This window comes from Dromiciops gliroides, chromosome 4 (assembly GCF_019393635.1).
Source record: "Dromiciops gliroides isolate mDroGli1 chromosome 4, mDroGli1.pri, whole genome shotgun sequence".
In the NCBI taxonomy this organism is placed as follows: domain Eukaryota; kingdom Metazoa; phylum Chordata; class Mammalia; order Microbiotheria; family Microbiotheriidae; genus Dromiciops; species Dromiciops gliroides.
In genome coordinates, this window is record NC_057864.1 from 216,018,504 (window position 1) to 216,032,378 (window position 13,875).

At 44.6% G+C, this 13,875-nt stretch overlaps 1 protein-coding gene across 3 annotated transcripts in view; it reads right to left on the reverse strand.

The window, feature by feature from the left end:
- BAIAP2 (BAR/IMD domain containing adaptor protein 2) overlaps nt 1-12,439 on the reverse strand; it is a 179,295-nt gene extending 166,856 nt beyond the window's left edge. Inside the window, exon 1 of one of the 3 annotated variants that reach the window (XM_044001249.1) lies at nt 12,195-12,438. In XM_044001249.1, the coding sequence (XP_043857184.1) occupies nt 12,195-12,266 (72 nt within the window). In that variant the 5' untranslated portion in view covers nt 12,267-12,438. Of the gene's footprint in view, nt 1-12,194 lie in introns of all 3 variants that reach the window. The other 2 variants (XM_044001247.1, XM_044001248.1) reach the window with 2 other exon arrangements.
- Nucleotides 12,440-13,875: the final 1,436 nt, after the last annotated feature.

The window sequence follows — 13,875 nt, forward strand, 5'->3', positions numbered from 1 at the left end:
GCTTCCAGGACTACTTGCACTATCCCCACCAGACCCAAAGCTATAGAAGTGCCTAGCAGAAGTGTGGGCCTCATAAATGCTGAGGGAATGGAATTTACAAACAGGCATCTTCTCTACTTCAGGCCACTGAGCTAACCAACAAGGCTTGGCCATTATCACACCATCTTACTGTTGTCAGGCCAGGAAGATATAGGCTCTTAGCTGCTTTTCTTAAGGCAAATAAATACCTGAAGGAAGAACATACATACATCTATACATACATACACTGGAAAGAGAAATTCTTACACAAGCAAATCCACCCACATGATTCTTTCAAAATAAAACAATAACTAGGTTTCAGCTCCTGGGAACACAATACCCAACCAACAAGGAATGTTCAAAAGACCTTGTTCCATATTTGTTCCCCAAAACAAACCAAGCCCTGACCTTTGAAGAAAGGAAGACTTGCTTCAGAGTGCATTCCTCATTTATCTGCTTTCCAGGGTAGACATTCCCTCAGTTTAGTAAACCAACACCTCTCCAACTGAGCTGGGCTGGGCTTGTGCCTTGCATGTGTCAGATCTCTACTGACATTTCTGGGGTTGAAGCCTGCTCCTATGAGAGCCATCCTAGCATCTGTAGAGTTACAAGGTACATAAGGATGAATCAGAGCACGGGGGAAGTGGGATTACGTTGGTGGAAGGTGCCAGCTCCCTCCGTTCGGCTCTGTAATTACTACATGGACGTAGGCAGCTGATTGTAGCAGCAGCATTGGTGAGGGGGAGGCTGACAGCTCTGCCACCATCTCATTAAGTACAATCTTTCCAAGGAGAGCACAGTTTTTTGGTAAAATAATTATGAAAGGCTTCCTTATCATGATGCCCCAAGGAACACCTTTGGGGCTAAGCCATGGACCAGGGAGGAAGAAAACCATTGTTGGTTCAGTGCAGCCAAGTACATCAACACAAGAAGATAAGAGTCCATAGCAGAAGGCCACACCCATGTAACTTCTCCAATAGTTACCCCTGCTCCGGCAGGACCATCAGGGAGACAGTTATGCCAAACTTAAGTGGTAGCAGGCAGCAAGTACCAGCCCTTCCACCCACACCATTCCTAGGGATGACGAGGCAACTGCTGCCACTGGAAAGGCTGGGCTTCATTAACCAAAGGGAAGTTCCAAGCATGGCAGCACCCTCCTTCAGCTGCTGAAAGAGGGAATCTCCTATCCTCCTATTCCAGAGCTCTGCCCAGCTCCCAGAAATTAACATTCTGTCAATATCACTCCCACAACATGCTCAGCACAGAAGAAGTCACTGCCCTCAAGCCATGTCATTCCAAAAAGATGCAGGAGACAACAAAGACCTGGACATAGGGAAAAGGCATATTGTTGCTGAGTTCTTGAAGCATATTTTCTGTAATTACACTTAGATATCTCTTACACACACACACACACACACACACACAGGATCATACTCATTCTTACAATTGAATCTTTGAGGACTGGCTTCAAGCAATTCTGTCCAGCTCTGGGCCCCTGCTCAAAATTAAATTGTCAATGAGAAAGTAGAAGGAAACCAACCAACTTTAAAAAAAAAACAAAACATCAGCCTGTCCAAAAATTCTGTGTAGAAAACTGACTCCCTCAAGTGACAGGTGGCTGGCTTCCCTTTTGTATCCAGACATAATATCTACTAGGATGGCCCATATTCAAAATGTTATCACATAGGGCACTGTCCTCTGGCTCAGATGATTCATCTGTCTTTTGGGAGATACAGAGAATGCCAGGTACCTAACAGGACAAGATCAGATCAACAGTCACTATGATGGACAAATTGCCTTTTTTTGCTTCAAGTATCAGACAAAGCACCATCAAATTAACCCTGTCCAGCCTCCAGTTCTTGGAAATATAAGAATCTTCCAAGGGGGTGGGGAGGGGGGGGGATGAGGAACGGAGTACTGCATTATATGGTAAGGGGAAAGAGAATTGCAGTACCAGTCTGTTCTGTACTTAACCCCAAATCCAAATGGCATCCAAGACAGCCATCTTCCATTCTACCTAGAAACCCATTGCTTCAGAGAAGCACATACCTGCAGTCTCTCTGCTCCTGCAAATGGGAGTTTCTAACTACCAGGTATATATTTACCTCTAAGCCCATTTCAATGGCCTCTAAATAAACATTTCATGAAACTATGCCCACTTCAGTCAGGCGTCTGGTGGAAGTCAACTATTACATACCTCTGCATTGCAATGCTGAATAAAGTTTAAGGCTGAGGTCAGCAGCAAAGTGGTGGGTGCCTCTGCTGCCCAGACCTCCCCATAATATTGAATGTGTGTTGAAGGGATGGGGAGGAGAAATGTGTCATAAGATCATAGACTCAGAGCTAAAGAGGACCTCAAAAGTCATCTAGTCCAATGACCTCATTCCCAGAGAAGTTAAGTGATTTACTTGCCCTTGGTCACACAAATAGTGGGATTAGAACTTTAGTCCTCTACCTCCAAATTCAGCAGTCTCTCTACTACTCTAAATTTCCTCCTTCATACTTTGCTGATGAATTATAGGTCAGAGAAGCAGCTATTCTCTTGCATCTCCAATCACTTACACAGGACAGAATGAACCTTTCCAGAGTAATTGTGCTCAGCTCCCAAGGAGCAAATTACCATATCACATGTAGCTGTCCCGAGGCATTTCCCACAAATTTAACATATACACCACCAGCCCCAAAAAGAGATTCAGTCTATAGGTTATAGCTGCACATAGAGGACGAACTCAAATTGACCCTGAAAACAAACCAAAGATACAACCAGTCTAACCCAGATCCTGCCAGTCTGTGGTCAAAGGCACTTATATGCAGTTTTTGCATATCCAGAGTAACAAATACATTTACTTGAGGCAAGAACTGACCATTACACCAGAAATGGCAACACCTTCCACAAGTTATTCATTTCTCAGATCATAGCAAAGCAGGTCAGTGACAGGGAAAGTGGCTTCCCAAACTCTGGCATGACAGGAAGAAATGCCATACCCAAAGTCATCTGAGTCCACATATCGGAGAACAAATTTTGACAAACATTTGGCAACAACCATGTGCAAGGCACTTTGACATATCAATGATTACATCAGTTTGAATACCCCTTCTACCAGTACAGAAAGAAACTCATTTGTGCCTTTTCATCCCATGTAATTCTCATCCATGTCTTTCCATTAATTCTCCATAATTCAGTAGTCCTCCAGTCATGTCATGCTTCATAACCTCATTTGGGGTTTCCTTGGCAAAGATACTAAAATAGTTTGCGATTTTCTTTTCCAGTTCATTTTGCAGAAGAGGAAACTGAGGCAAACAGGGTTAAGGAACTTGCCCAGGATCACACAGCTGTTAAGTGTCTGAGGCTGGATTTGAACTCAGGGAGGAGTCTTCCTGACTCCATGCCTGGCACTCTATCTGTTGTACCACCTAGCAGTCCTAAATTCTCCACAAAGCATCCACCAAATTCATTGGAAACCTTCCTCTGTTTTTTTTTAACCTTCCCCTGGTCCTCTGATTCCAAATCTAGCTGATGAAATATCATCAGAGAAGCAGGTATCTATTACCTCTCCAATCACTCACATAGCACTGAACACACCTTTCCAGAGAAACTATGCTCAGTTCCCAAGGAACAAAATGCTCCAGCACACACAGCTTTCCTTAGGCATTTTTCACAAAGTTAACATACCCATCCCTAGTTGTAGTCATCTACTTAAGTCTAGAAGTAGTCTGGTTAAAAGAACCAGAGGAAGGCCTCCAACAGAGCACTGAGCACTACTGCTATTCAACCAGTTCAATTACCTTTCCCAGTCATACATATCCTTAATATGTCCTTGACATGCTGCTTCTCTAAAAAGCTGTAAGTGCTAATAATCTGCAGTCTATTTACAGCTCTCATTGTCTTTTGGGTCACCTACAGTTTGATTCTTCTGAGAGTATGAATCTCTACAATTTGGAACCAGAAGGATACTAGATGGGTCCTGTAGCAAGGAACAGCTTGGGATCATCAAATGAGTTGTGCAGTTTTCCAAATTCAATTCAACTAGTCTCCCTCTCCTATTTGATTCTGGGGCAAAAGAAGGTACCCATTTACAGTAACCACCCAAATTTTTATGGATGTACACATACACACATATGCTCTATCTTCTTTTCTCTCGGTCTGTCTCTCTCTCTGAGGCTAACTCAGTGGACTGACTTTTTACACTGAATGTTGTAATCTGAGCAAGGTACATTTTTACCTACTTTACTTTTCCAGTGTAAGTAAAGAGCCTGGTGATCAGCACAAAATCATTTGTAAATGGAATTATCTGGAAGACTTCACCATTGATAAAGAATCCCTCCTCTACTTGGGCCCTGAACAGAACAACTTCTCACTTGGACAATTCCTTGTTTTAGGCTTTGACATTGGGGTAAGTGGAATTAACAATAAATCAATGAACAGCATTTTGTTTGTTTTTTATTTATTTATTTATTTATTTTGTGGGGCAATGAGGGTTAAGTGACTTGCCCAGGGTCACACAGCTAGCGTCAAGTGTCTAAGACCAGATTTGAACTCAGGTACTCCTGAATCCAGGTCCAGTGCTTTATCCACTGCGCCACCTAGCTGCCCCATGAACAGTATTTTGAATAGACTAATTTTAATTGATGTAAGAGACATCTTAAAAAAAGAGAGACATCTTGCTTAGAGCCTTTAAGACTGCATTTTATTCAGTCAAGTAAAATACTTTTTAAAAAATGAATAGTTGGGGCAGCTAGGTGGCGCAGTGGATAGAGCACCCGCCCTGGATTCAGGAGGACCTGAGTTCAAATCCGGCCTCAGACACTTAACAATTACTAGCTGTGTGACCCTGGGCAAGTCACTTAACCCCAACTGCCTCGCAAAAGAAAAAAAGAAAGAATAGTTGCAATGGGATCTCCTTTTCTATACCTCTCCATCAGTTGCATACCCGAAGATGTAACTTTCTATAGAAAACTACTGAGGGAAACCTGATTGTTTCTTTCTCATGTCCTTAAGGACATCCTTGAACTCAAATATTTCATATGGGTGAGAAAGTAGACATACAGGTACAGTTGTAGTTTGATATCTTCTTGATTACTTTTTATTTTTACTAACTGTTCCACCTGTGATCTTTTTCGTATTTTGAAATCTCCTCCTATTTAAAATATCTTGAAAATCAATCCATCAATTACTGCAAAATTATGTCTCCTCCAGCACATACTTCTTCTGCAGGGTTCTAATCAGGTCTGGCCATGATTCCTAACTTTACCGGATGTGTCCCGACACTTTCTCATCATGAGGTGATTTAGGCCAGATGTGGTGATTAATATATTATTACCTATGAGAATAAATCATTGTGGAAAGCAAATCTCTTCCCTTTTTTGCATCTGTTTGTTGACTCCTCATGGTTTCATCTATAAATGCTCTCTGGATGACCTGGTTTAGCTGGATCTCACACCAAGCTCTCTAGCTCTCGGCAGGCGAATTTTCTTCTCAACTGTTTTTTCACTGTTTCTAATCTCCCCTCTATAATCTTTTGCAAATTAGCTAGTACTGGTGCCCTTGGCTGCTGTGTCTCTGCCTGGCAAGGAGATAAAGTGTTTACTGACTGGGGAAGGTTTTTCAACTCTCAGTGTCTTCACTGTTTTACAATGAGGTTCAACTTCACTTTAAAAAATTGTCTTGAGTCAGGGGGCAGCTAGGTGGCACAGTGGATAGAGTACCAGCCCTGGATACAGGAGGACCTGAGTTCAAATCCAGACTCAGATACAACACTTACTAGCTGTGTGACCCTGGACAAGTCACTTAACCCTCATTGCCCTGCAAAAAAAAAAAAAGCTTAAAAAAATTGTCTGAGTCAAGTTTTTATTGCCCCTTACCCTTTTCCCATTTTTCAGAGAGGACAGCTTCTATGACCAGGTCAGGTTGGAGCTAATTTTATCATAGATGGTGCCTTCTCATCTTTCTTCCTTCTTCTGATTTGCTATTGATTTGACCCTTAGACCTAACCAGTCAATAGATCCCTGACTATAGTTGTTTCAAGGCTGTTAGGAAGTAGTCGTTTTCATTTGTAGTAATATTATCCAGAGCTCACTTCATCTGGTATCTTTCTGTTCTCTCCTTAGAGAAAGAATATACCATATGAAAAAGGGTGTTGTGGCTTCTCAGTAATCTGCAGCCTCTGGACTATCCCTTTTCAGTCCTGAACTATAACATCCAATTTAGTTTTTGTTGCCCTCCACATTGCCCATCTTTGTGTTGTCACTGAGTAAGTGCACTGGCTTAGCCTGGAGGACTTTGGTCAGGCTTTTCATAGCTTTTTTCAGCTTCAACCAGTGCAATAAGCTGCTGGCATATAAGCTTCATGATGCTCTATTCACCGATGTTCATCTTCAGCATGGAGAGGTAAGATGACCAAATACCTGTGAAATGTTTCTTGCTGCTTTAGGGTAGAAGAACTGCCAACTCATATTTTATTCACCCTTCCAAGGAGAATTTGTTCATTGACTTTCCATTTAGCCACATTTTTTTTACTATCTTCTATTTTTTTTTTTTTACTATCTTTCTCTTTTCATCATGGTTCAATTTCTCTATGGTGGCATTTTAACTTGTTAGTCTTTGGACACATGACACACCTTAAAAGAACCAAAAGCTGGGGGCAGCTAGGTGGCGCAGTGGATAGAGTACCGGCCCTGGATTCAGGAGGTCCTGAGTTCAAATTCGGCCTCAGACACTTGACACTTACTAGCTATGTGACCCTGGGCAAGTCACTTAACCCCAATTGCATCACCCCCCCAAAAAAAGAACCAAAAGCTAAATTAATGTTTAGATAAGCTAAGACCTATGTGTGTCTCAGCATATAAAGGCACACTCTGCCCCATATCCCACCACTCAGCTATCATCATTGCCAAAGATGAAGTAGGCCACACACTGAGGGTTGTTTTGCAGTCTAGTCCAATGCCTCATTAGAGTACAGTGGGGATGGGGGTAGGGGAAAGGAGGGGACCCATGGGTCCATCACTATAAGTTCTGGAAGCTTCTACCAAACAACGAGTAAGGTTTGAAGTATGGGCTTAGTGATACATAGGCTATCTCTACTATCTAAAAACCAATCTTGCTTAGAACAGAAACAAGAAGGTTGGCTTGTTGCTCAGTTGTTTTCAGTTGTGTCAGACTCTTCGTGACCCCATTTGTGATTTTCATGGGAAATATACTGCAGGGGTTTGCCATTTCCTTCTCCAACTCATTTGACAGATGAGGAAACTGAAGCAAACAGGGTTATGTGACTTACCCAGGGTCACACAGCTAGTAAGTGTCTGAGGCTGAATTTGAACTCAGGACGATGTCTTCCTGACTCCAGGCCTGGTATCCGCTGTACCATCTAGCTGCTTCAAAAGGCTGGCCACTTAAAAAATACTACTACCACTACTACTACTAATATTGTTGGCTACTAAGTAATTAAAGTTTGTTTGGTTGTTTCTGGTTTGTTTTTAAGCATAGCAATCTACAAAACAGAAACAGAGGATGAAATCATAGCATATGGTTCTAGAGCCAAGGAAGGACCTCAGGGGCCAACTAGTCTAACACCCTCCATTTTATAACAGTCCCTGCCCTCAGGGATCAGGTAACCTAATGGGGGGATGAGGAGGAGGAAGGGGATAAGACAAAAGTACAAATAATTCCAATTTAATAAGTGCAAATTCTATGAGAAATTTGAGGGAGAGATTACTTTCACCTAAGGGCTCAGAGGTGATTTCATGGAATAAATATGGTCTGAGTGGGCCCTTAAAGGGAAGGATTTCAACAGGCAGAAAGGCTAAGGAGGCAGAAAAAGAGACAAGGATCTTGGCAATGGGTAACAACACGAGTAACAATATAAACACAGCCCCTTTGACATCTGCAACATTGTTTGTGGTCAACCCTGGTAAATTAAATCTTCCTATTAGCACACTTTTACATTGGAGAGCAATGAACTCCACATCAGAACACACTGCACAAACTTGCATTTTTAGCCTGTACCCAGATGGTCCATTTCTCCCCTCAGCAAACTGACTGAGGAAGAAGGCAGGAAAAATGCAGGGATACTCCTATTTGGCTGAAACATATGGAATATGTGAAAGGGAGTGACAAGTAACAAGGCTAAAAAAAAGTAAGCCAGATTGGAGAGGGCTTTGTGTGCTCCTTGAAGGGTATACTTAGTTTGGAGAGAAAAGAGATTTGTCCAAGCTCAAAGTTCCAATGAACCTCTGAGGTTCCCCCCCCCCAAAAAAAAAATCAAAAACCTTAGTTTTTCAGACTCAGAACCTTCTTGTTGACTGGAGAAAGGATTGGGAATTATGATCTCCATGGGCACATGGGGCAGAAAGGCAAATGGAGACCCTCTTTCATATCCAATGAAATTCCCTAAGGAATGTATCTGCCAAAGGCAGTCAAGACACTAACAAAAAGGGTCATACTATCCGGTTACATTTTCTCCTATGATCCCTAGGGAAAACCCAAACTGCAAACTTTATTCTCACATATTTAATCAGAAAAAGCTTGGAAGCGCTTCTCTGCTTTTCCTCTCTCTGCCAAGGTAAACACACCACTTAGAAATCCAGTTGATATGATGCAACAGCCAAAATAAACAGTACAACAGCATTCAAAGGGTTTCAGTCCTACTTCTAGGGCCATTGCACTCACAAGACAAGAGAATCACAGACGGCATTGAGCACAGGCATTTAAAGGACCAAGGGCTGAGCCAAGAGAAAGAACTGTACAGTAACAGGACTGTGCCTAGAAAACTATATTTCCCAGATCTCTACCCTGTGGGTTCAGTTCATCTACCAAATGCTTCCTTATTTCTCAATCTCCTTGTCCAAGATGTCAAGTTGTCAAACCCACACCTATACAGTTCATCAACCCCAATCCCCCACCTTGATTAAAAAAAAAGACAGCAGCATCAGTTATATGGGATTTAACAATCATCATGTCAACAACTGAGCTGTAAAAAAAACCAACCTATAAAATCAATCACCCTAATAAACAGCAGTACTGCAGGGCTGTTGCTAGGTCATATGAGTTTCCAGGATGGAACACATCTCCTTTGACACCTGCAATGTTGTTTGTGTTCAACCCTAGTAAATTATATCATGTTCAGCACACTTTTACATTGGATAGCAATGAAGTCCACATTCAAAACAAACTGAATGAACAGCAAACTGGCATTTTCGATCTCTACCAAGATAGGCCATTTCTGCCTTCAGTAAACTGACCTTACAGAAGGAGGACGAGCCCTAAATGCTGTAATCCTAATATTTTTTCCTGCCACCATCTGACTGGTTTCACTTCACAGTCCCAAAGAAATTGTGGGTCTGTGCTTTAAACATGCAATGCCATAACGACTACTGTTTAAACATAAGAACACATAGATTATAAGTATTTTATTAGAGCCTATCATGGGATTCGCTAGAGCAGAACTATTGGTTTTACCCTCATAATCCAAAGCACGTAAGATGCTTTTAATTGGTTTTAATTCACCCACAAAGAAAAAAAAAAGAGGAAGACAATTCTGACACTTCTCCATTCCCCCTACTGATAACCAAATCACAGTAGCAGGCAGAGCTAATCACTAATGGCTTCATAAATCTTCCTTCTCATAACAGCATCTGCTTTCTCAGAAAAAACAAGATACATATAGATATATGTACACCCATATATGGATGGATGGATGGATGGATGGATGGATGGATCACACACACTCAGAGAAGAAACTGATGCTATAAAGTCTGTTCCTTCAGTGGGCTTGCTCCTTAATTGTTTCTTTCTAAAGGATACCATGGAAATTATAGAAAGGGATAGAAGACTTAACATGTCTCCAAAACTGATTTAGATAGGTAGGGTTTTGCATCAGCTTCAAATTTCTCTCCAAATCCTACAGCTACAGTTGTAAGGGCTTTATGAAATAAAAGCCGAATTAGTAAAGTACATTCTGTCCCTTGGACTCTTGCTAAAAATCAAACGGGCTGTCCCAGGAGCTTCCATGGGATATGGCCCAGAATGAGTTAAGAGGGTTTGCTTCACAGTCCACTGACTCAGAAGGCACAGCCGTGGTTGTTCGGCAATTAAAAACTGTTGCTTTGCAGAGAGTGAGTGTGCTGCAATTCCACTTGGTGAGCTAGCTGTAAGCCAGTAACTGCAATATAAATACTGACCACTCTAATCTTACTGACCACTGCTTAACCTTCAGACCCAGCAATAAAGAAAGGAAGAGCATTATCTTCCTGATGATCCAGAATTTGCTTAACTAAAATTCATTATTTCTCAGCAGATCCCCATGCATTGGATCAGCTTTTTTTCCTCCTTAAAAAACAAATAGATGCTTGAGAAAAGGGGAACTGAGCTCTTGTCTTCAACATATAAGAATGATAGGGATGTCTTCCTGTTTCTGGAACCAACCATTTGTTGGGGCGGTGGTGAGCCCAAATGCTAGAAGCAGTGTCCATCAGTGCTCTGCAGGTTTTGAGTTAAGACTGCATTTTAAAAGTTAAAGAATATGAATCTGACTTTTAAAATATGACAAGCATAGAAGTCCCCTTCAGCTTTTAAATTACTCCTCCACAATTAGACTCACCACCACCACCAAGTTATATAAGCTAAATTATCTGTCTACTCATCTACCTTACCCACAAAGCAGTTGCTACCCCCCACTCCTATAAGATATTCAGTAATTTCCCAAAGCATGAAGCTTTGAAGGAGTTAAATCTCAATTGTAAGTAAAAATACTTGCATAACAGCAGTTGGAAGGCACAGCAAGGTACTAATAAAGGCACAGTAACTAAAATCCCAGCCATTTGATAACTGTTAAAAGAGCCGCCAGAGAACATATAGACTATACAGAGAACTGCACTGTAAAGAGAGCTACCTCCCTTGGCCTTTCCTACAGCTTAATTCTCATTCTGAACGATGTTTAGTCTTATTTTATGTGGTTTTCTAGGCCACACAAATACAATTTTTATTTGGTTCTATGCTCTGTACTGCCTCTTTATTCACAGAATGAATAATCAATCCACACTAACTATACAAGATGGTATGATTCTCTCTCACACAGACATTCTCTCTCTCTCTCTCTCAAAAAAAAAAAAAACCAACCCAACCTTCTCCATTACAAATTGGGGGGGGGGGGGGAAGAAAGTTATCAAGGATTTTGGAGAGAAAACGGGGAACTCAGCCTAAACCCTTATGCTTCAGAGATTTCATAAAGTGTCAAGCATAGCGCACAGCAAAGACGAAGGCCAAAGAGCCCAATATCAAGAATCGACTTTAACATTAGATCTGTGCCAATGTGCCACCTGTGACTTTACAGAAACACTAGAAAAAAGACCCCAGTATCTATCTTGCGTAGACACCACAGGGAAAAGTCCCCCGCTAAAGAAACAGGTAGGTGGCGACCTCGGGTAATCTACGGAGAAAGGGAGAGAAAATCTCAACCTAAATTGAACTCAAATCTGTTAAGGAAAAGCACTTAGGAGTGAGTGCCAAGCTTTCCAGGGCAGCGGAGGGAGCCGCACAGAGAGGGAAAAGCCCCTGGGACATGCATCCAGCCATTTCCCATCTCTGCTCACCTCCCCCCACTCTATCCAAAGCGCCACCCCTTAATCTGTGCCTCCCCACGAAGCGTGTACCCGGGTCGCCCCCAGGCGTGGGTAGGACTAGGCTGGAGCTTCTCCAAGCTGGGCACCTCCCAGCTCCGGTAGAAGCTGCCTGCCCGAGGCATGAACGCCCTTGGGGGGCGGAAGAGGAGGGGGAGAGGACAGGAAAAACTTGGAATGAGCAAGCCTCCAGGCGTGGGGGGCTCCCACCAGATTTGGGGCAGGGGGAATTAGGGGAAGAGAGGATTAGCAAGGAAATCCCCAAGCACAGAGTGGTACAGGGTGGCCAGAGTGGGGCACAGAGAAGGACGCAAAGTGGGGCACAGAGCGGCACCAGGCGAGCGGAGTGGGGCAAAGAGGAGGCACGGAAGGGGGCACAAATGGGGAGGCACAGAAAGGGGCATAGAGTGGGGTGCAGGGCTGGACAGAGGACGCCACGAAAGCAAGAAGTACGGATCCCGGGAACTGCAGGGCTCGCGGTGGCTCGGGGTGCCCAAGGAAGGGCGGGGGGCACGGCAGACACTAGAGTCCCCCTCCGGAGACTGGAGGTGCGGCGGGCTCACCTTGTAGACATTCTCCGTCAGTCGGTGCACCTCTTCCGAGCGCGACATGGTCCTGGGTCCCGGCTGCACCATAGACCGGAGCGGGAGCAACTGCAAGGCGAGCCCGGAGTGCCGGAAAAAGAAGAGTGGAGCGCGAAGCCACCGCGACACCTCTTATAGCCTCCCCAGTCCCGCCGCCCCGCGGCTCCGCCTCCTGCCCGCAGCTGCCGCCCGAGCCGCTGCCGAGCCGACAACCACCACGACACCGCCTCTGCCTCCACCGATGCCACCGCCCCCTTGCCCAGGGATAGCAGCGCCCCCGGGCCTGCCGGCAGCTCTCCCTCCTCCCCTTCCAGCCGTCGCTAGGCAACCTCCCGCCCCGCCCCCGCATTCTGCCTCTGATTGGTGAAGATCAAGAGGAGGAGAAAACGGGGGAGGGCATCAGGGGCGGAGACGAACGGGCCGTCCCCGTGCGCCGATTGGTCAGAGCGGGTGTCCTTCTGGAGAGAGGAGGAGGAGGCGGAGGCGTGGAGGAGGCTTTAAGCCCATTGGGAAGAAAGGATGAGGGCGCCTCGGTACCAGCCTGCCTGGGGGTGGGGACGGAGGGGGCGGGGTGCAGCAGGAAGAAGGGAGCAGAAGGTGGGGAGGAGGAGTGGGGAGCGGAGAGGGAATGCGGCAACCGGGAGAAGAGGGGAAGGAGGGGCTGGAGTGATGAGAGAGAAGCACTTTGCGAAGTAGAAACTCGGGGCTTGCCTGGAGGAAGCTGCCCAGGCCCCTAACTTAGCTCGAGCTAGGGGGAGTGCGCTCAGGCTCAGAGGGCTGGAGGGGCCCCTGCCCTCCTCCATTCAACCCCGAGCTGACAAGCACCGGGAGGGAAAGCCGCCGGTGCCAGGATCCCGCACGTCCCCCTGGGCTGCCACGTGCTCCCGAAATCACCTGCTTCGTAGACAGTGCGGACCAGACTGGCCGTACTCCCTGGCCCTCTTCTCCGGCTTCTGAGATTGGAGGGAGACCGGCCGGCCCGCACTTGTTCTGTAGAGATCACGTGAAGTCAAGAAGCATTTATTAATTAAGCGCCTGCTGTGTGCATACAAAGAAAGACCAAGTCAACAAGCATTTATTCCACGAGTAGGGAAGAAAGCCCAAAAAGTCAACAAGTATTTATTAAGTGCTTGCTGTGTGCCAGGCGACGAGGCAACACGCATTTATTATGTTTACCTCGTGCGCGACACTTTGCTAATCACTGGAGATGAGAATGATAGCTGACATTATAATAACAACTAACATTTTACTATATGCCAGACACTGTGGCAAGAAACCCCTAGTCTAGTAAGGGAAACAACATGCAAACCATGTGCATGTATATGTAGAATAAATTGGAGATAGTCTCAGAATGAGGACCCTCGTTAGTCTTGAGGAGGAATGGTAAAGGCTTCCTGCAGAAGGTGGGGGCTGAGACTGAAGGAAGCCTGAGAGACTAGGAGAGATGGCATTCCAAGCCTGGAGACTGGCAGTGAAAATGTTTGGAATCCGGAGTCGATTGCTTTATTGTCCTCATTAGTCTTCTCTTCCAGATAAGGTTAATTAAGATAAGAGGCAGGGAAATGTAAAGAGTGGTTTATAACCTTGCTACTACTGTGGTTTTTCAGGCTTGGCCTCCGGCGAATAGCTTCAGTCTCAGGTTTCAAAAGGAAAAAACTGA